Here is a 23,521-nt window from a genome sequence, read left to right as displayed (position 1 = left end):
ATGAAGTATTTTGAACACAATGACCACCTCGATGCCAACCAGCATGGATTTCAGAAACTTCGATCATGTGAAACCCAACTTGCACTTTTCTCACATGACATACGGAAAGCCTTGGGTCAAGGCAATCGGGTAGATGCTGTATTTCTTGATTTCCCAAAAGCATTTGACTCAGTATCACAACTATGCTTATTGTTAAAAGTATTATCATATGGCATATCAAGTGAAGTTCATCAGGTTACCCTACATTCAGAGGCTGTTGCACACAGTGACTTATTTTGATTTGTAAACAATAGATTTCAGCTACCAGTCATCCTTTGGAATTTTTATTGGCAGATCTAGATTTCAGCTAGAAACTAGGGGTCGACAGAAGCGTCCGATCCAACGCTTCAGCTTTGACCCGTGACGTAAGGGTGTTGTCGTGTGTGACGTCATGACGGCGCGGAGTTTGGTTCGAGTGTGGCTGTCTCCAGTTCCGTTTTATCTTATTTTATTTACTTTTCTGATCTGTTCGTTCTATCTTGTGAGATTTTTTTAAATTTAAAAACACTTATTACTTATTTTAATTATCTGTTTCCTCGAATTTATGTTTTAGTTTATTATATTTATCTTTCTGATCTGTTCGTTCTATCCCGTGAGATTTTTTTTAAAAAAAGACAAAAAACACTAATCAGCTACTGAAGCATCTTTATCTTCTACGGGTTGCAGGGGTTACGACCCCTGGGGAGGTGGGTGGGTATTTATGCATGGCTGTCTTCACTTACACGTTGTAGCTACGCAAGGCGTCTAAATTTGTTTATATTTAGTTTGCCAGCCACCCAAAACACCCCATTTCCCCCGCTTGTCCCGTTAGTGTCATTAGGCTTCTTGTGGAAAGTGTGTGTGTTTGTTTTTGTTTCCGCCATATTTGTGACGTCATGGGTCAAAGCAGACGGGTGGGATCGGACGCTTCCGTATTTCCGAAACTAGCCATTCTCAATGCACTATCCTTTTTTTGGTCAATGCATGTAATGCCTGTTGGTCTGGCTTTGTACACAGTTCACTGAATACTCATTATTCAATGAACTGTGTACAAAGCCAGACCAAGCCAAATTTTGAAGTCAATGATATTCACATTTTTGTTCAAATCCACAATTCGAAGTTTTGTATTTGGCAGGATGAGTATCTATCGACACATAGTATACTAAAAGATTATGCTGGACGTATATATTAAAACTGTGTCACTATGGCCATAAGCCTGTAACTCAACTTATATATCTACACCAAAAATTGTTCACCGGCTTCACTCCATTCTCCTATAATTTATCCTCCCCAATATCTGTTCCAGGTTAATTTTTTAGCTCATACTCGGAGCAATGTGTTTTTAATAAATCACCCATTGTTTACAATCAATAATCGGCAATTTCCAAGATCCACTGTAAGTGATGTATATCGAGCATGCAGCTGTCATCGCATGAGATACTGATTTTGTTTATGGCATTGCTGACGCCACATCATCACCCAATGTCAGCAGCATTCTAGAGATTAGTGGTGCCAGTATAGTGTCAACCTGCACTGCTATTACCTGGCAGGAGTTAATTCTGAGATTGTGTACTCTGGACTTTCATTTAGTACCAAATCACAATTTTAGGAACAGTGTGGATTGTTTGGCAGGTGAATGTCAAATTTGGTGAAAGATATAACTACAGTCTATGCTGCCACAACAGGACTGCTTCCAGCTGCATACACAAAATGTTAAATTGTCTACAATGAAGATCTGGATCACAAGTAATGTAAGTTAAACGACTGTTTTTTAGGTACACCTTTTGTCACTGTTGTCAACACTAAATAAAACTGATATCTTGCGCTATGACAATTGTGTGCTTGATATAATTGTTTGCAATGGATCTTGGAAATTATACAATACTGCAACAAAACTCCTAGTTTATTTTGCCGACAACAGAGACAGACCAACTAAAAATGATAGCTTACCACAAATGTGATGGCAAGAAATCCAACGGCAGCAAATAAGATGACAAAGAATGGCAGTTGCCATTCAGGCCGCCAACTGCCACCCAAGGCTGCCACCTCCACACCTGTGGGACGCGGACGTCCACTGCCAGTCCCTTCATCTGTGCCCACAGAGCGCCGAGCTGATGTTGACAATGTGGCAGTGGGGCCATCAAGGGCTTCCTCTGATGAAACATTTTCTGTAAATGTAAAATAAAAATATTTTAATTAAATGCAATGCAAGGTATTATAACACACTAACGATAACTTTACAGCAGGAAACTTTGTCACACTCACTAGTATTCAGTTCTAATCAGTCAAATCAGATAAAGATTTTTGGAGAAATATGACAGATTAAGTAATTCCATAACAATTCATCAGATCTGAAGCACAAAATGATGTGCTGAAAACTTATCCAGTTAATGTGTGAATGCAGCCACAATTAAGTGATATCCTTCGAAACAAGGCACCATGCTATCACAAAATTAGGAAGCATAAATAAAAGACAATGACTTATTTCCAAAACTGTGGAAAACAAGCCACCTATAATATTCTAAATAAATCCTCCTTTTATACATTGCAATATACGAAAAACAACTAAACAGCAGTGAAAAATCAACAAGCTGGTTGTCACCGGCAAAGAATTCCCAGCACGCTTCTTTGATATTAATTAATCAACAGCATCTTAAAAGTTATAGCCTATGTTTCAGTAGAAATTTTTTTTGAAAAGTACAGCAATAAAAAAATCATCTGTACAGAATTAAAAACAATCTGTGTGGTGATGAAATTTTGATTTCAGCCCATCCTCCTTGTCATTTCCTTACATGACTAATTGAAATCTGAGGCTAATAACTTAAAGGCCTACAGTAAATTATTGTTATAATAAGATGATACACATACAGGATTCAAAGAAACAAAATCAACAGTGTGCATCTAAGTAACAACACAAATTCATTGGTCATTTACACAACAAATTAACGTCACTCAAGACAAAATGAAACAGATGGGCACTTTCTCATGACGCACAAATCTCTTGAGTACATAGGCTAATCATCTTGTGGTGTAGCAGTTCCTCTTGTTATGTCTGTGCTTGCTACGAAATGGAAGTACAGCCACAATTAGAGTACACTTTAACTTCTAACTAGAAGCTGCTGAGCACCACGATTTTACAAATACCAATTAAAGGCTAACCGTGTATTAATGTATTGCCTACATTACAGGGCTTGCGATTAAATACTAGAACCATAGCTCTTTTAAGTTATAGATTTCCATTTGTTACATCTGAACATAACTTCACCACGTGGAAAAACACTTCACAATACGAAGAACATGTAAAAAGAAATGTGACCCATTTGTCCACCAAACTCAACTTAAGACCTACAGGAAGAAGATTCATAAAAGCAGAGATGATAGGCAATTTTGTATGGTATCAGAATGGGAGGAGTAAGTGAAAGTCTGTGCAGACATTATACACTTCACATACAGAACTCAACAGCAATGTAGAAGACAAAAGAGATGGCAAAGAGATATTACCAAACTCAATGTACGCACAGTTTGAAAGTGGAGGGAGAAGTATACATATTTGATAGATTCGGTAAAGAGATAATTAGCTACAGCTACGAAACAAAGAAGAAGCAATGCACATTATCAATTTTCTTGGATACTTTACCAGCAGCTGATGTGACAGTTGCCACAGGCAAGGCAGTGCCGTCTTCATCCAGAAACCGATACTGGTAGTGCTGGTGGTCGTGCTGCACTGATGCTGGGATTGGGGCGGAGGCCATTAGCTGCCTGAACAGCAGGTCCCCGCCTCCCCCACGTGCATCGCCCTCACTTCCTATTGCGACTACATTATCCTCTGCCAAAACAACTGGCCGGCCCCCTGCGCACTCACCTATAAAACAAAAAGGAGTAATAAACTAAATGAAAACTGCGAATTAGAATAAGTAAATAAGTGACTACTACCACGAAAGACTGTGTCCTATTGTGGGATTTACAGTAATTACACAGGAAAGTTGGAGCACACTAGCAAGAGAGAAACATGGGCACCCACACAACATTAACATAAATAACATGTATACAACCAAACTCAAATTTTGTTAATTATCACTCTCAGTCTATTTTGTTCATCACAAAGGGTTGAAACCACTCAAACTGTTTCTTTCACTCCCAAATTGAGTGTTGTAGACTTTTGCTTTTGCAAAGAACTGTCAATGTTTTGCTTTAATTACATCACACCCTCTAAGCAAAAAAGCAATATCCGATGACTGATCATCCTACTTACACAAAACATTTTAGAACCGAAATTCTGCTGAACACTACTGCATTATATTCTGTGATTTTAAGGGCAACAACATTTTAATGCACAGAACTTGTAAATTTCATTGTTATTGACACTGCAGCTGCTTGACTAGAATGAAGAGATTGCTAATACCAAAAGACCGTAATACACGGAGAAATAAAAGAAGCAGTATAACTGACATGACAGCACATAAAAATTAAATATTTCAAGATATGAAATTCTGAATGAGTTTTATGGCCACGGGTTAGCTTCGTAACTACCTGCAAGCTTTGGAAACAGTGTTTCTAATCCCTATCCAGGAGAGAGAGAGAGAGAGAGAGAGAGAGAGAGAGAGAGAGAGAGAGCGATTTCGAGTCACGCACTTCTATCATGTTTCGCAAGTAATACTTACAAAAGAATGTAAAAGAAACTGACACCACTTTGAAGACATATAGGCTACAAATGCGGGTGCAGAGAAGAAACAAGTAGCTTTCTAAAAAACTGGTAACCGACAGACATGAGCCTAACTCACTTCGTACTACCGTATTTTTACTGCTTTAATCTCTCAAAGTAATGAGAACGCGGGCACGCAAGTATGGCAGTGTTAGGACGAATAATACCTGTTCTATCTTAGCAGTGGAAAAGCTATTGTCAGTTAATGCAATACGTAGAACCTGTAAAATACGAGTAACTACAGTGCTGATCTGTTTCATGTTTACTAACAACGTATTTCACCAAAGTTTATAAGCAACACACAAAAGCAAGAACTGGAACCGAAGAAAACAATAACAGCAGTCCTACATCGCAAACTTACACTGGATAAATCCGCTAAGCGTAGCTGAACATCTACACATCAGTACAGCTTCGGCCGTTTCTGAACACAGCGTTCACTTACACTACGACAACGCATCAAATGTGAAAACAATTGACACAGATCCAAGATATGATACAAAACCATTTGTATTCAGCTGTACGAAACACAACAGCACCGGCGGACTCCACTCTTGAATGACGGCAAACATTGTTTATTTTGCCGTATAGGCTCTAAAGCTGCGGCTGCAATGGTAACTTTCACGAAATGGAGAAGACTGACACTGTTGCGTGACGTTTTTTGTACTGTTTTATCTACATCAGCTGCCAGATAACAAGCAGACACGTAAACACTGCTGATCGCATTACCTGGTATCTCTAAACTCTGCAAAATAAGCACAACCTGCAGGAGATAAACACACACTGCCCTCCCCGATGTCGCCATATTGAAGTCTGCTGCAGGATTGAGAGCATCCCCGGATGAGCGCCGTAGCCCGTAGCTCGAGTGTAAAATCAACCAATAAGAAGTGGCCGCTTTCAAAAAGGCGGGATGCCTCACTTCCCCGTTCTCCAGCGGAGTAGGGGTACATAACACTTCGTGCAGACGTATGCTACAGCTCAAGTAATGCGTGTTCGTGACCGACAGAGGGTATAATTATCGATTCATTCATTTAAGAAGCTGTTTAAAAAGGAAGTCCGCGCTTTGTCCAGATTGATACGTAGGTATCTCCGTGATTTATTTTTGTTTCCATTTAATGTATGTTAAAACTTATTGCGCACGTATCAAAGGCAGCTTACAAGCATATGAAAAGACAAATTTGTTGGTATTTAGCTCATTTATCTTAAATGTTAAGTGACTTAAGAAATAGTACGGTGGATGCAATGTGCACGTGCTAAATAAATTTCCATTGGTATTTAGCCAATTTTTACGACGAGAAATAAATTGATTTACAAGGCCAAAATTTTATTCTATCGTGCCAAATAGCTAGAGTAATTACACTCAAACAGCGAAAACATGACAGTCTACGAGAAGAAAGTAATTTTTATGCAGGAATTTAAAATTTTAAACCAACTTCACTCTAAAAACGCCGTAGCGCAGCAGAACAGGTATAACTGAGTCGTATTTCGTCTTTCTTCTTGTTTTTTGTTTTTCTTTTTTTACTCACGGGCATCAGTTATGCATGAGAGGGAGCGAGAACACTCTGAAGTACAGTCAATATACTTCACATTAAGTGAGAACTTACCGTCATGGAATGCATCGCACTTATCAACGAACGGGGACACTCCTTCAAAGAAGGTGAGCAGCGGTGAATGGAAGTACAGAAACCTTGCGTAACAACACACTATCACCTCGCACAAGCCCAGGCGATGCCAGAACAGCAAAGACGAAGACAGCAACAACTCGCTGCGTAGCCGTCCTTGCCCACGCAATCTGGCACGAATTCAGCATACGGCCAGCGGAAACCGCCGGCCGCTCTCCCACGGATTTGTATGAATGGGAGAATACGCGACGGCGTTCACACACACACACACACACACACACACACACACACACACACATACACGCACGCACACGAACTTCGAGCGGAAGGGGAGGCACTGCTAAGGCCCATTCAGAAAACACAGACCTTAGAACTCGACTTTCATATTGTGTCGTCGACGCGCGTACGTATCGCGAGTAGTTCGGAGAATGCAGAGAGAACACAGAAACAATTGACAGGTGACAAATCTAGCTATGCGCTACACTGTAAAATATAAAAATAACTACGCGCCACACTGTAAACTATATTCCGCTGTCTGCAGGACTGCGTTAACGGGCCGGGTTTCCGAAGTCGCTTTTAGCGCACGGGAGCAGGCAGTGAATGTCGATCAGGTGATGAGCACGTAGACGGGAAGCGGCGTGGTTCTTGTTGTGGAACGAAGTACACTGAGAAGCCGTTACGTCGTTCACCGCACACGATACGCACGTGGGTACAGCATTTGGTCGGTATATACAAGTATGTGGACTAGGACATTCACTGTGAGTGGTGTCAGATTGAAGCACACTTACTGTAGGAGGCGACACGTAGTCATTCGGCACTCTCTCGCAGTCCCATAAACAACAGGCGGCAGGCGCGCAGCGCTCTGGCGGACTAGGGCAAGCTCCCGGCGAATCGATTTTTTGACCGCTGCGTGGGTGGAGGCAGCGCGCGGGTGGGCGAACCCCAGAGATGACTGACATGGCCGGTCACAGGTTGATACCAGTAGGTAACTACGGGCAGATATCCTCATACAACTACGCTACGATTCTTGGATTGTAGCCACTGCGAACATTCGTGTTGCGGACAAGAGAAGTAACTGCGAAGTTGTAACCAGATTCAGGGCGTCGACTGCCACGGCCAAAATGAAAATGTCCCTCAAGCCACGTTAAGAGGTCCATATAGTTTAGTTCAGTTGCAGTCTGTCTGCAGTAACGGTATATAGAGTGTGCCATTTATCGTGACCACCTCAAATAACTTTTTGTCCAGAAGCGAAATAAAAAAAAGAATGTTTCAAGCAAATGTTGATTAGACGTAAACCAGCATCTTTGCCTTTCTTATAACTTCGTACGTTATGAAAAGCAGAACGCCGTTGTTTAATTATTATACTTTATTTGTTCTTCGTCAAGCCGCTTCCTCTTCTCCACATCTTTTTTTTTTTTTTTTAAGAACGTGTTACAGAGGACCATTCGCGTATGCACGTCAGTCATTTACTCCACGGTCTTCGTTTGAAGGTAGGAATGGGAAAAACCGACCGGTTAAAGCCGATAGGGGTACTTTTCGGTATTTGTTTGGTATCGGTTATAATAGGTAATTCGTTTTCAATTTTCCATACCAGTGGAGCTAAAATTTTTGATTTTCAGATTAAACCTTTTTTAAAAACGTGTTTTGTAGGAAGTTCTGTGGCTTCTGGAATATTGGTATCGTCTTTGAATGGTATAATTTCTGATGAAACGAGTCAGTTTGCAGATGAACTCATTCTAGAAAGCGTATCTACCAACAAGTGGACAATAAATATTGGCCAATTGATTAATTCATCATAGAAATTTTAACTATTGTCGTGTAATTATTGCTGGTAGATGTCATATTTTGCATACAACTAAATTGTTCATTTGAATTTTCTGAAAGAGCTTTCTTTGTTTTGTCAGTAAAAAATTAATTGCATTCAAATTCCCATTAAAAGAAAAGGATATATATTTGACTAAAAACGTGTTTTTAATTCGGAATATTTAAAGAAATAGAACGCTACAAATTTTTCACAAGATTTTGTTGTTTAACTGTCATTTCTAAGAAATAATAAAAAAGAAAGGAAGTTATAGTAACAGTAATAAATTAAAAACTCACCAGCTCATTCATACTTTACGATAAAAACAGAAATTAGCCGCTCTGCTGCCTGTGTGAATTCGTGGTGAGTTCTATGGGACCAAACGGCTGAGGTCATCGGACCCCAGGCTTACACACTACTTAACCTAACTTACACTAAGGATAACACACACACCTATGCCCAAGGGAGGACTCGAACCTCCGACGGGGGGAGCCGCGCGAACCGTCGCAAGACGCCTGAGACCGCACGGATACCACGCGTGGCTGCTGCCTGTGTCTACATAACATGCCTTGATCTGCTTGTAGCCCTTACGAACGGACAACTGAACACGAAAAATATTCTCCAACCTCAGTTTTTATCCTTTAGCACTGATTATTCGTTATGCTCCCATAGTGGGTCCATCCTCGATTATAACATGATTTTTGAGCAAAGATATAAAAAAATTTGCTATCAGTAGGAGAATAAGGTGAATTTTTGTAGTATTCAAGCCTTCATTACTTTTTGAGGATAGCAGTGAGTGATGGACGGACTGTTTTCTTTCATTTCCATGTTTTATTTGATATTTTGATTCTACGCTACTGGCCATTAAAATTGCTACCCCAAGAAGAAATGCATATGATAAACGGGTATTCATTGGACAAATATATTATACTAGAGCTGACATGTGATTACATTTTCACGCAATTTGGGTGCATAGATCCTAAGAAATCAGTACCCAGAATAACCACCTCTGGCCGTAATAACGGCCTTGATACGCCTGAGCATTGAGTCAAACAGAGCTTGGATGGCGTGTACAGGTACAGCTGCCCATGGAGCTTCAACACGATACCACAGTTCATCAAGAGTAGTGACTGGCGCACTGTGACGAGCCAGTTGCTCGGTCACCATTGACCAGACGTTTTCAGTTGGTGAGAGATCTGGAGAATGTGCTGGCCAGGGCAGCAATCGAACATTTTCTGTATCCAGAAAGGCCCGTACAGGACCTGCAACATGCGGTGCATTATCCTGCTGAAATGTAAGGTTTCGCAGGGATCGAATGAAGGGTAGAGCCACGTGTTGTAAGACATCTGAAATGTAACGTCCTCTGTTCAAAGTGCCGTCAGTGCGAACAAGAGGTGAACGAGAGGTGTAACCAGTGGCACCCAATACCATCACGCCGGGTGATACGCCAGTATGGCGATGACGAATACACGCTTCCACTGTGCGTTCACCGCGATGTCGCCAAACAAGGATGCGAACATCATGATGCTGTAGACAGAACCTGGCCTATCATCTCGACTGCTAGTGATACGAGGCAGTTGGGATCCAACACGGAGTTCCGTATTAACCTCCCAAACCCACCGATTCCATATTCTGCTAACAGTCATTGGATCTCGACCAACGCGAGAAGCAATGTCGCGATACGATAAACCGCAATCGCAATAGCTACAATCCGACCTTTATCAAAGTTGGAAACGTGATGGTACGCATTTCTCCTCCTTACACGAGGCATCACAACACCGTTTCACCAGGCAACGCCGGACAACTGCTGTTTGTGTATGATAAATCGGTTGGAAACTTTCCTCATATCAGCACGTTGTAGGTGTCGCCACTGGCGTCAACCTTGTGTGAGTGCTCTGAAAAGCTAATGATTTGCATATCACAGCATCTTCTTCCTGTCGGTTAAATTTCGCGTCTGCAGCACGTCATCTTCGTGGTGTAGCAGTACTGTATGTATATTGGAACAGGTAATGAAAAGCCTGAAGGAGCAGCAGTATTTTTCAGTCTTGTTCGACGTCTACGTTTGTTGCCGGAAATAATAGAAATAAAAAACCGAAAATCGGTTATTCCAGACATCCGTTATTTTGAGCTGTTTTAACAGTCACATAAAATTGAACATGAAAAAAACGGTGCAACCGAAAACCGGTTGTTCCAGCAATAACCGCCGTCCCCACTACAATACCATTATTACATACCGGTACCATTATTACAAATCAGAAAATATTGTTCTGCCAACTTACATTCTACGTAGGAACGTAGCATTTCTACTTTCGCTTCGTTGGTGCTCATCAACGAAGAGAAAGTAGAAATGCTACGTACCTACGGAGAATGTAAGTTAGCAGAAAAGTAATTGCAACAATATTTTCTGATTTGTAATAATGGTATGAGTTGTACAGTACTGTAGTACTTCAGCGATATGTCGTATACAGCAAAGGCAGTCTGAATGATATGTGTGTGTTTCCCTTGCTTTTCCGTACTCAAAAAGTTGGTGGCTTTCCAAACCGCTGATACCGTTCTTCTTTCGTTCTTTGTTCCCAAACTTTTCACTGATTCCATGATATCGTAGACAAGTCCATGGATCCTTCGTAGAACCTTCCTCTCGAAGGCACAGATTGCTTCTTGAGTTATTGCTAATGTCGTCCAGGTTTTACAAGCATATAAGAGTACCGTCCGCACGTGTGTCATGCGCAGCTGGATCTTATTCTTCTGTGATATCAGTCATGACATGAATAAATCGTTCAGACTAAACTGCATGCGATTGGCGTTTATTATTCGTGGATGCATTTCTGTCGGCATTTCACTTTCATTACTTACTAGGGAAGCCAGGTACTCGAATTCATGAACACGTTTAAAGGTATACCTCTCAACAAGAATGGAAAAAAAGGAGAGCTTCACGTCGTGCTACAACGAGATATTTGGTTTTATTCTCATTCACCACCAGCCCAATTTTCTTCACATTGCAGAGATCAACACATAGGGAAAAAAGTCCGCGGAGGATACGGTGACCGACGCGCAGTAACAAATTTTCGTCCAAAGCGGTAGGCGAGTTCATTCGTTTGTTCAGAAGTGGAGGCCGTCAGTGTTTGCTAAGTTTCGGCTATGACACAATTGAGGCGAGCGTCCTGCAATCTTCTCAAACGATTTTACAGAAACTATTCGGTAAAAAAAATCGTTTTTGCTTTACTTAGAGCTCTATATACAGGGCTATTACAAATGATTGAAGCGATTTCATAAATTCACTGTAGCTCCATTCATTGACATATGGTCACGACACACTACAGATGCGTAGAAAAAGTCATAAAGTTTTGTTCGGCTGAAGCCGCACTTCAGGTTTCTGCCTCCAGAGCGCTCGAGAGCGCAGTGAGACAAAATGGCGACAGGAGCCGAGAAAGCGTATGTCGTGCTTGAAATGCACTCACATCAGTCAGTCATAACAGTGCAACGACACTTCAGGACGAAGTTCAACAAAGATCCACCAACTGCTAACTCCATTCGGCGATGGTAAGCGCAGTTTAAAACTTCTGGATGCCTCTGTAAGGGGAAATCAACGGGTCGGCCTGCAGTGAGCGAAGAAACGGTTGAACGCGTGCGGGCAAGTTTCACGCGTAGCCCGCGGAAGTCGACGAATAAAGCAAGCAGGGAGCTAAACGTACCACAGCCGACGGTTTGGAAAATCTTACGGAAAAGGCTAAAGCAGAAGCCTTACCGTTTACAATTGCTTCAAGCCCTGACACCCGATGACAAAGTCAAAGGCTTTGAATTTTCGGCGCGGTTGCAACAGCTCTTGGAAGAGGATGCGTTCAGTGCGAAACTTGTTTTCAGTGATGAAGCAACATTTTTTCTTAATGGTGAAGTGAACAGACACAATGTGCGAATCTGGGCGGTAGAGAATCCTCACGCATTCGTGCAGCAAATTCGCAATTCATCAAAAGTTAACGTGTTTTGTGCAATCTCACGGTTTAAAGTTTACGGTCCCTTTTTCTTCAGCGAAAAAAACGTTACAGGACACGTGTATCTGGACATGCTGGAAAATTGGCTCATGCCACAACTGGAGACCGACAGCGCCGACTTCGTCTTTCAACAGGATGGTGCTCCACCGCACTTCCATCATAATGTTCGGCATTTCTTAAACAGGAGATTGGAAAACCGATGGATCGGTCGTGGTGGAGATCATGATCAGCAATTCATGTCATGGCCTCCGCGCTCTCCCGACTTAATCCCATGCGATTTCTTTCTGTGGGGTTACGTGAAAGATTCAGTGTTTAAACCTCCTCTACCAAGAAACGTGCCAGAAGTGCGAGCTCGCGTCAACGATGCTTTCGAACTCATTGATGGGGACATCCTGCGCCGAGTGTGGGAGGAACTTCATTATCGGCTTGATGTCTGCCGAGTCACTAAAGGGGCGCATATCGAACATTTGTGAATGCCTAAAAAAAACTTTTTGAGTTTTTGTATGTGTGTGCAAAGCATTGTGAAAATATCTCAAATAATAAAGTTATTGTAGAGCTGTGAAATCGCTTCAATCATTTGTAATAACCCTGTATGTCAGGTTCATGATAATATGCCCATCATTTCGTTAATGGTCATAGTTATTGTGATATTTACGTGGAAGTAAGAGACGTGAGAAATTCGAAAAAGTTTGCAATGAAAAATAGAGGTCGCTATGGTTTTGCGTTTGGTGCATATTACATAGCATGTTGCTGCGTATGAAATTTAAGTAACATATCGAATTTTTGTGATGTGACGCAGCACACTCATTTGCGATCGCGCAGCACCAGAGATGAAACCAGAGTGAAATATCCGAGAATATTTCGTAAACGGTTTGAGGTCTCGAAATGAGATTTTGGCAAATGATAGCACACAAGGGGAGAGTGTTTCGCCATACGGTTACTATGCAAAACTTCATTATCTACCGTGTTATTTCACCAACACAGACTTTATCGATGAAAGTGTAATTTTTAAGGACCATCGATACCTGGTGAAACGAGAAATGCTATGAGTTTTGGAGCAATATGAGTGAAGACATCACGCGTTTATTTTGTACTGAGGGTGTACTTTTTCATAAGCTACTGACCTAAGTTTTCCTCAGATCCTCACTTAATAAACCACTGTTTCGGACTTCTCTTGCAATTGCGTCTGTGCAACATGTTAGTGAGGTGAGACTGTGTGAACTCTGCTGTGTTTTGGCAAAAGAAGCAGAATTTAGCATGGCAACCAGAGAAATGTGTAGGTTTCAGTCAAACTTCGCCACTCATGACGTTTCTCTGATAGTAACAAATGCTTAATAAACCAGGCGAAAATAAATCGCTGCATTTTCTGCGGGATTCTTTTTAGGTACTAACCAAAGCAGAGGTGACATGTTTTTGAATGGCCATCATGCAAGTGTGAGCGTGGAGGGGCCCCACTTAATATTTACGAAAAATGTTAGCATAGACTTCAGTTTAGAGCGGCATTACCCCTCCCGCGGTCGGTATTTCTCCCTCAGCGCCTGCCCACAACCCCCACCACTACCGCTCTCTCCATGCGTGCCCTGCCCTCTGTGCATCAACCAGCCACGGTATTCTGCGTGGACTCTACTTGCTGGCCAGGAATCACAACACTGTCAGCAAATGTCCGTATTGTGTCTGCTCCCATACTTGCTTAATATATTTTTTACTTTGCTTCTGGACAAAATGTTATTTAGGGTGGTCAAGATAAATGAGACCCTATATACGCACTATGTGATCAAAAGTATTCGGACACCCACAAAAACATACGTTTTTCATATTAGGTGCATTGTGCTGCCACCTACTGCCCGGTACTCCATATCACCGACCTCAGTAGTCATTAGATGTAGTGAGAGAGCAGGATGGGGCACTCCGCAGAACTCACGGACTTCGAAAGTGGTCAGATGATTGGGTTTCACTTGTGTCATACGTCTGTACCCTAGATTTCCACACTCCTAAACATCCCTAGGTCCACTGTTTCCGATGTGATAGTGAAGTGGAAACGTGAAGGGACACGAACAGCACAAAAGCATACAGGCCAACCTCGTCTGTTGACTGACAGAGACTGCTGACAGTTGAAGAGGGTCGCAAAGTGTAATAGGCAGACATCTATCCAGATCATCAGACAGGAATTCCAGAGTGCATCAGGATCCACTATGACAGCTAGGCGTGATGTGCGAAAACTTGTATTTCATCGACCTGCTCATAAGCCACACCTCACACCGGTAAATGCCAAATTACGCCTCGCTTGGAGCGTAAACATTGAACGACTGAACAGTGGAAAAACATTGTGTGAAGTGACGAATCACGCTACACAATGTGGCGATCCGACGGCAGGGTGTGGGTATGGCGCATGCACAGTGAACGTCATCTACCAGCGTGTGAAGTTCTAACAGTAAAATTCGGAGGCGGTAGTGTTATGGTACGGTCGTGTTATTCGTGGGGATGGGGGCTTACACCCCTTGTTGTTTTGCGTGGCACTATCACAGGACAGGCCTACATTGTTGTTTAACCACCTTCTTGCTTCCCAGTGTTGAAGAGCAATTCGGGGATGGCGATTGCATCTTTCAGCACGATCGAGCACTTGTTCATAATTCACGGCCTGTGGCGGAGTGGTTACACGACAATAACATCCCTCTAATGAACTGGCCTCCACTTAGTCCTGACCTGAATCCTATAGAACACCTTTGAGATGTTTTGGAACGCCGACTTCTTTCAAGGCCTCACCGACCGACATCGATACCTCTCCTCAGTGCAGCACTCCGTGAAGAATGGGCTGCCATTTCCCAAGAAACCTCCCAGCACCTGATTGAACGTATGCCAGCGAGAGTGGACGCTGTCATCAAGGCAGGGTGGGTCAAAGCAATATTGAATTCCAGCATTACCGATAGAGGCCGCCACGCACTTTTAAGTCATTTTCAGCGAGGTGTCCGGATACCTTTGATCAAGTAGTGTACATGGTGAAATTGAACGCCACCCCGACAAAATTTCCGAGATTTTTCAAGGAAATTTTCTGTGTATTTTGGTGTAAGGGACCGCTGATCTCCTTCGGCTGGTAACAGAGTAATTGAACTTCGTTTGATTTCTTACCCCCGTTTATCTTTGTACTTGTACTACACTGAAAATCTCTGCACAACAGTATAAACGTCGACAGTAAGCGTAGTGTGGTTGTTTGGAAACAAACTCGTCCCATTCGGTTACGGTTCTTGCTGTAATCAAACAGCAATGTTTACTTTACACTTCGTCCTCAGGTTTGCTTTCAGTACTGCTCGGTTGTCTCTCAGGTTTGTTTCACTCGGTAGTGTTAGTTGCACGTTAACAATGATGCACAATAGTATGGGCCGGTTTACTGAATAAGAGTTCGCCGACAGACATCTCGTATGTGGGTTTAGTAAATGCAAGGGAAGAGTGGGCAGAAAGACCGCAAAAAGCGGTTATAAAATAAAACGAGGATAATGGAGTCAAAATAAAGCAGGTAATGCGGGGAGAATTAATGTCAGAAATGAGTCACTGTACGTAGTAGACGGGGTTCGCTGGTTGGACAGCAAAATAAGTGACGACAGAAGCAGTAAAGACGATGTAAACCATTTGAATCACGGGGAAAACCGCTTTGTGGCATAACTTGACTATAACATGGGATAGGTTGACAGAACGCACCCTGAGACACAAAGGAATGTTTAATTTGGTAAAGGAAGGACGTGTGCGTGTAGGAACTGAAGAGGGCAAATATTTCTCAAACATCATTTCTATTACCTAAAACGACAGGTTCCACTCTTTGTTGCGTGAGACACAAAATATTTTGAATGACTCGGAAGACATTTGTTTTAGCTCATAGCGCGTAGAAGGATACTTACTGTTGAAAAGGAAACATCTAATTCAGGTTCAAATGAAAGCGCTCACAAAAAATCCGGACAAGATGCCTCTTAATGGCATACGCTCGTGCATGTGCATTTATTTATTTGTTACTTCACATGAGATATCCTCATGAAATGATTGCTTCTGCAGCCAAGAGTTGCTAAGTTTTGAAACGCTGTTTCTAGCGTTGTGTGACTGGAGCTGCGCGGCCGCTACGGTCGCAGGTTCGAATCCTGCCTCGGGCATGGATGTGTGTGATGTCCTTAGGTTAGTTAAGTTTAAGTAGTTCTAAGTTCTAGGGGACTAATGACCAAAGAAGTTAAGTCCCATAGTGCTCTGAGCCATTTGAACCATTTTGAACCGGCAGGTTTCTGACCCATAACTACGAGGGTAATCCCGAAAGTAAGATCTCCTATTTTTTTTTGTAAGTACAGAACTCTGTGTTGCAGTTGGTGACACTGTTATAAAGAGTGCTTCACGCGCTGTGTGTAAATATGCGTACGCCGCGCTGAGGCGCTCGATCTTGGCTTGGCAGCCGTTGAGAATGGAGCTCCCTTTGGATGTCACCGCCAAGTGCGAATTGCGCGCAGTTATTCGGTTTTTGAACGCAAAGGGCACTGCGCCGATTGAAATCCATCGCTAATTGACGGAAGTGTATGGTGAGTCGTGCATGGATGTCAAAAATGTTCGTAAGTGGTGTAGAGAGTTTGCAGCTGGTCGGACCGAAATTCACGACGAACAGAGGAGCGGGAGACCGTGAATTTCTGAGGAGACGGTGTTGAAGGTTGTGTGGTGTCACCGCCAGACACCACACTTGCTAGGTGGTAGCCTTTAAATCGGCCGCGGTCCGTTAGTATACGTCTGACCCGCGTGTCGCCCATCAGTGATTGCAGACCGAGCGCCGCCACACGGCAGGTCTAGAGAGACTTCCTAGCACTCGCCCCAGTTGTACAACCGACTTTGCTAGCGATGGTTCACTGACAAAATACGTTCTCATTTGCCGAGACTATAGTTAGCATAGCCTTCAGCTACGTCATTTGCTACGACCTAGCAAGGCGCCATGTTCAGTTACTATTGATATTATGAATCATGTACAGTCAAGAGCGACGCTCATCATTAATGGATTAAAGTTAAGTATTCCACCAGCTACGTCCGTTTTTCTAAAGTCTAATTTCCTTGTCCTGTTACAGACCTCACGCCAGCCTGCGTGAGCTAAAACGCGTGCCTTTCGGCTTCCTCTAATAATACGGTGTTGGCTCTCCTGCCAACCCACAACAGGTTGAGCAAAGCATGCGTGAAGATCGGCGGATCAACCTGGACGATATCTGCACGTTGGTTCCTGAGGTTTCCCCAAGCACCACTCACAGAATTTTAACGGAAACATTGACCTACCGGAAGATGTGCGCTAGATGAGTGCTACACATGCTGGCTGAGGACCACATGCGGCAACTAGTTGATGCTTCCCGCACATTTCTTCACCGCCTTGCAGCCGAACAGGACAACTTTTTGGACTCAATTGTCACGGGTGACGAAACCTGGGCATACCACTTTACACTGAGACCAAGCAACAACCACGCCAGTGGCTGCATCCTTCTTCGCAAAAGCCGCGGAAATTCATACAAAAACAGTCTGCCGGTAAAGTCATAACAACGGTTTTTAGGAATCGGAAAGGGGTATTGTGGGTCGACTTTATGCCCACTGGGACCACAATTAACGCTGACAGGTACTGTGAGACTCTGAAAAAACTCAAACGGGCAATTCCTATTCAGAGAGGAATGTTGAGCAAGAGCGTACACATTCTCCATGACAACGCTCGCCCACACATTGCTCGGCAAACCGTTGCTCTCCTACAACAGTTTCAGTGGAACGACTGACAAGACACGAGCAATTATAAATCTGTCCGCTTCCTGTCCGTAATGTGACACCCACCCTATAGTCCTGACTTTGCGCCCAGTGACAATCACCTGTTCCCTAGGTTAAAAGAACATTTGGGAGAAAAGCGATTCAGCGCCGAGACGAGACGAAAGAAGAGGTTCATAACTCTCTGAATAGCATGGCGGCGAGCTGGTATGACATGGGCATACAAAAACTGCCACAGCGTCTACAAAAATGCATCGACAGAAATGGTGATTATGTCGAAAAAGAGCTAAATGTTCAAGCTGTAAAATGATGTAAGCCATTGCAGAAATAAACAGGTCTATGTACTTATAAAAAAAATAGGAGACCCTACTTTTGGGATTACCCTCGTCTAACACGAATTCATGACCAGCAACGAACGGAACAAGGCCTCCTCTAAACTTCTGCAGCTGATAAGTCTTCAGCGATTGGATCCATGGGGTCCCCGCGTGTTTTCTAATTTTAACTAAGCACTTCCTATTATATCACTGCCAAGGATGTTTTAATCTGATTTTACTCCAGCAAAAAAATTCCTTCGCCTATGTATCATCCATTCACCTGGCTACACGTGCAGCCCTCCCTCATTTCATTTTCACTCCAGATATAATTGCATCTTCGACTCCAGTGTATGCTGTGGTTCGTTTCTTTGTTTACCTTTTACTCCACGTGAGTCCCTGCTGTTTTTGATTAAAAGTTCATGTTTATTCTACGTGTGTGGTGTTAGTTTCAGGGCGTATCTTTCACATTACGGACAAGAAGCGGACAGATTTATAATTGCTCGTGTCTTGTCAGTCGCCATCTCATGAAGTGCAAAAAATACTGCGTTCTGTTGTTAATCTTGGGGACTGACTTCCTCTGAAGTATTCTGCTAGTAGTATGTCAAGTTTCGTTTGCCTTACTGTTCCTCTATCATTTCTATAGAAACAGTATCACGGCCAGGTGTCTACTTTCCTCATTCCCTTGTACGACTAACTGTTACATATGGGTCAGAAATGTCGACAATGCCAGAAGTCGATATGAACGACTTAGGGCTTTTGAAAGAAAAATCCTACGAATAATTTGTGGGACTGTGAGAGAGGCAGAGGGTTGGAGAATACGTTGCATCCATGAAATACAGCAGCTCATGCACGAGTGTAATACAGGAAAATTTATTAATTGTAAGAGAATACTCTGGTTAGTAAACACCGATTCTTTAAAGTAACGAGCTCCCATGTATAAAACAGCTTCAAACGTCTGATTATAATTGAATTAATGTGTTAAATAGTTCTCATATACTGGAAGTATGAAGTTCGCATATTTCGCGCCCTTAGTTACGTTGCCTCGAGACAGACACACAGTTTCTGACTGTAACACTTGTCTTGTTGTGAAAAGCTTTTAACGTAAGATTATCCATATTAATGAGTTATGATAGCATTTTAAATTTGTTCAATAACTAGGCGAAGTATCCAAAATGGAATTTTTGTTACCCCTACGCTGCAACAGTACCCGGTCCCTCAATGTAATACAGATGGAGAGAATGACAGATGACAGAATTCCCAAATGAATAATGAAAGGCAGGTTTTATTTCTCCAGAAGGAAGGGCAGACCAAGACCAAGATGGCTGGACAATGTCTTGGCTAACTGTACCAAAATGGAGGTCTGAGGATGGAAGAGAAATGCAGAGAACAGAAGTCGTTGAGGAAGCCAAGGTCCACCAATGGCCATAGTGCCCAAGAAGAAGAAAGAGAATAACCTAAATGAATTTATACACATCATATGCCATTATTTCTGGAATGTTACTGTTTAGATTAACAGTTACATGTGTTCCTGTCTCATCTCTGAAACTGTACAAACATTACCAGTTTTCTCTCTGTATCACTCTGCATCTTAACTGATGTAATGTGGTGTCATCCAACGTAAATTTCTGGACAGTTTTCTTCATACTTTCCTTGTATTCAGTTGTTCACTTATTAAATTATTTTAGAGATAGTTCTTAACAGTTTTGTTTAATTTGGTATAGTCTATCACGTACATGTTAACGCTTGTTTCAACCTTTGCCTTATCTTTAACAGTTACCTTCTGTTTCATAATTACATTTCAGATTGTGTTTTCTTTCATTTGTACCTGTGAATTATTTTGGTATTTGGATAAGTGTCCTTGTTAAACAATTGTCCTTTCCGCTCATGTCTGTAAAATTGTTATTCTGTACCCAGTTTGTCATATAATTCATTCCGCGCTTCCTTATTCGTAAACTATGTCTTATAACCTACATGTCGGACTGCTTTAATGATGAATTTGTTTCTTTCACCATTATATCTGTTTTTACGCTGTGTCTTACGAATATGTGATCACTTGGAAGTCTAAAGTGATTTAGGATTGTCAGATCCTGTACAGCCTCTTTATTATTTGATAAAATAGCCACTTTGGTTAAATTTTGTTCTTTGCAAGCCCATTTCCTATTTTTCTCTTCAGGATGAATGTGTTAAAGATGAATATGCCGTTCTTCTCGACAAATTCGGCTAACATCCTTTCTTGTGTAACGCCCAAAGTTTGAAGTAACTGTTCTTTGTTTTCTGTCATACTATCGCAATAAGATTTCCTATATTCATCTTGCATATAATTATATCATTAGATAACTCTACTCATAATCACTAACAACGGGTATTTATCTCGGATGTGCAATGAACTGTCTGCCATTAATGCGAATTTTTGTTACTCGCTTCTAGTAAGTTGTCTCCTGTCGTAACCTAATTCCCGTCTTTAATCAACAGGGACGCGCCACACACAGGTGACACGCCGACCTCATTGTGCACCGTTTTATCTGAAACAACACAAGAGACAAGTTTCCGCTGGTGACGCCGAGGACTCCTGTCAACGTTCTCGTGGAGCTATTTTAAGGTATAGGTCACAGACTAAGGCGCCCGTCCGTGGATAGAAGACGCGTGACTTCCACGCCGGATCTCACACCAGTTACTGAGCACGTTTTCTATGTTATATTTCTTGGTTTCCAGTCACTGGTACTATTAAGTCAGATACAGGGTCTTTGCTACGTAACGAGCAAAAAAACAAAATCGAATAACGTATGTTCTCCCTTGGGCGTACATCTCAGATTATAGTAGAGTCAGAAAATGTAGCATGTTCACGAATAAAAGAACATTCTCATCGAGAAGCAAGCCATAATTCAAATTTTCCTATCCTACTATTTCAGGCTTTCTAGGTCGGTTATTGGTACCATCTTTGTCCTAAGATACACTCCTGGAAATTGAAATAAGAACACCGTGAATTCATTGTCCCAGGAAGGGGAAACTTTATTGACACATTCCTGGGGTCAGATACATCACATGATCACACTGACAGAACCACAGGCACATAGACACAGGCAACAGAGCATGCACAATGTCGGCACTAGTACAGTGTATATCCACCTTTCGCAGCAATGCAGGCTGCTATTCTCCCATGGAGACGATCGTAGAGATGCTGGATGTAGTCCTGTGGAACGGCTTGCCATGCCATTTCCACCTGGCGCCTCAGTTGGACCAGCGTTCGTGCTGGACGTGCAGACCGCGTGAGACGACGCTTCATCCAGTCCCAAACATGCTCAATGGGGGACAGATCCGGAGATCTTGCTGGCCAGGGTAGTTGACTTACACCTTCTAGAGCACGTTGGGTGGCACGGGATACATGCGGACGTGCATTGTCCTGTTGGAACAGCAAGTTCCCTTGCCGGTCTAGGAATGGTAGAACGATGGGTTCGATGACGGTTTGGATGTACCGTGCACTATTCAGTGTCCCCTCGACGATCACCAGTGGTGTACGGCCAGTTTAGGAGATCGCTCCCCACACCATGATGCCGGGTGTTGGCCCTGTGTGCCTCGGTCGTATGCAGTCCTGATTGTGGCGCTCACCTGCACGGCGCCAAACACGCATAGGACCATCATTGGCACCAAGGCAGAAGCGACTCTCATCGCTGAAGACGACACGTCTCCATTCGTCCCTCCATTCACGCCTGTCGCGACACCACTGGAGGCGGGCTGCACGATGTTGGGGCGTGAGCGGAAGACGGCCTAACGGTGTGCGGGACCATAACCCAGCTTCATGGAGACGGTTGCGAATGGTCCTCGCCGATACCCCAGGAGCAACAGTGTCCCTAATTTGCTGGGAAGTGGCGGTGCGGTCCCCTACGGCACTGCGTAGGATCCTACGGTCTTGGCGTGCATCCGTGCGTCGCTGCGGTCCGGTCCCAGGTCGACGGGCACGTGCACCTTCCGCCGACCACTGGCGACAACATCGATGTACTGTGGAGACCTCACGCCATTTCGGCGGTACGTCCACCCGGCCTCCCGCATGCCCACTATACGCCCTCGCTCAAAGTCCGTCAACTGCACATACGGTTCACGTCCACGCTGTCGCGGCATGCTACCAGTGTTAAAGACTGCGATGGAGCTCCGTATGCCACGGCAAACTGGCTGACACTGACGGCGGCGGTGCACAAATGCTGCGCAGCTAGCGCCATTCGACGGCCAACACCGCGGTTCCTGGTGTGTCCGCTGTGCCGTGCGTGTGATCATTGCTTGTACAGCCCTCTCGCAGTGTCCGGAGCAAGTATGGTGGGTCTGACACACCGGTGTCAATGTGTTTTTTTTTTCCATTTCCAGGAGTGAATATTGCCAGCAATACTCTCGTATCACAAATAGAACTAATAGCGGAACGATGTTTATAAACGAGGAAACGCATTCGTTGAATATGCGAGGTGTGATCAATAAATATAGGCAATTGATTATTTAGCAGCAGTTACTGACGCTACAGCCTTTTGATGCAATTAGTCTGGCAGCTCGACCCGTTGAGACAGGCAGTGTCGGGTTGGAACAATTTCTGACTTCTCAGTCAGCGTCCATAGAGTGAGGTTGTGTTTACCGTGTCTGTCGAGCCTCATGTCGAACAACGCGTGAACATCAAGTCTGATTCAAGTTGTAAAAAAAGTTTCAGAGAAACTCAGTAAATGTTGAAGCTGGTGTGTGGCGTTAATGCTGTAACTCTGAAGACTGTTTACAAGTAGTATGAACGTTGTAAAAGCGGAAATGAGTCGGTAACAGACGAGCAATGTGCGGGGGACGTCTATTAACCTCAAAAACAGAATTGTTCGTTCAAGCACGCGAATAATTGTTCGAGAGCTTACTGAAGATCTTAGCAACTCGTAGGGTTCCGTGCAAAGCATTGTAACCGATAATTTGCAAATGAGACAAGAGAGTGCAATTTTGTTCCCAGACGTTTGAGTGATGAACAGAGAGAAAATCTCATGTCAGTTTGCATGCAGTTGCAGGATCGTCTTCATTCAGATCCGGACTTCTTATCCCAAATTATAACCAGAAATGAAACTTGGGGTCTATGTTATGGCCACCAGACGAAAATTCATAGTTCCCAAGGGAAAAGCAGAGAATCTCTTCGCCCGAAGAAATGACGTCAGTACAAGTCGAATATCGAAGTCATGCTCATGGTTTTTTTCTGTATTGAGGGCATAGTGCGATCGGAGTTTGTTGCAAGGGGAACGAACAGCTGTAAACACTGAATTTTACAAGGGCATACTGCAGCGTATGTGAAACAATGTACGAAGAGAGAGACCAGACAT

At 43.1% G+C, this 23,521-nt stretch overlaps 1 protein-coding gene across 6 annotated transcripts in view; it reads right to left on the bottom strand.

Annotated features, from left to right (window-relative positions):
- Positions 1-23,521, bottom strand: part of LOC126418588 (tyrosine-protein phosphatase non-receptor type 7-like) — a 370,145-nt gene that overhangs the window by 21,227 nt on the left and 325,397 nt on the right. For 2 of the 6 annotated variants that reach the window (XM_050085413.1, XM_050085412.1), the window contains exons 3-4: positions 3,656-3,880; positions 1,969-2,186 (exon numbers count right to left, since the gene is read on the bottom strand). In XM_050085413.1, coding sequence (XP_049941370.1) covers positions 1,969-2,186; positions 3,656-3,770 — 333 coding nt within the window. In that variant the 5' untranslated portion in view covers positions 3,771-3,880. Of the gene's footprint in view, positions 1-1,968; positions 2,187-3,655; positions 3,881-5,222; positions 5,342-5,446; positions 5,539-7,127; positions 7,152-23,521 lie in introns of those variants that run through there. The other 4 variants (XM_050085414.1, XM_050085410.1, XM_050085411.1 and 1 more) reach the window with 4 other exon arrangements.

This window comes from Schistocerca serialis, chromosome 9, assembly GCF_023864345.2.
Source record: "Schistocerca serialis cubense isolate TAMUIC-IGC-003099 chromosome 9, iqSchSeri2.2, whole genome shotgun sequence".
Lineage (NCBI taxonomy): Eukaryota > Metazoa > Arthropoda > Insecta > Orthoptera > Acrididae > Schistocerca > Schistocerca serialis.
The sequence above is the reverse complement of the archived record's forward strand: the minus strand, read 5'-3'. Positions and strand labels throughout refer to the sequence as shown.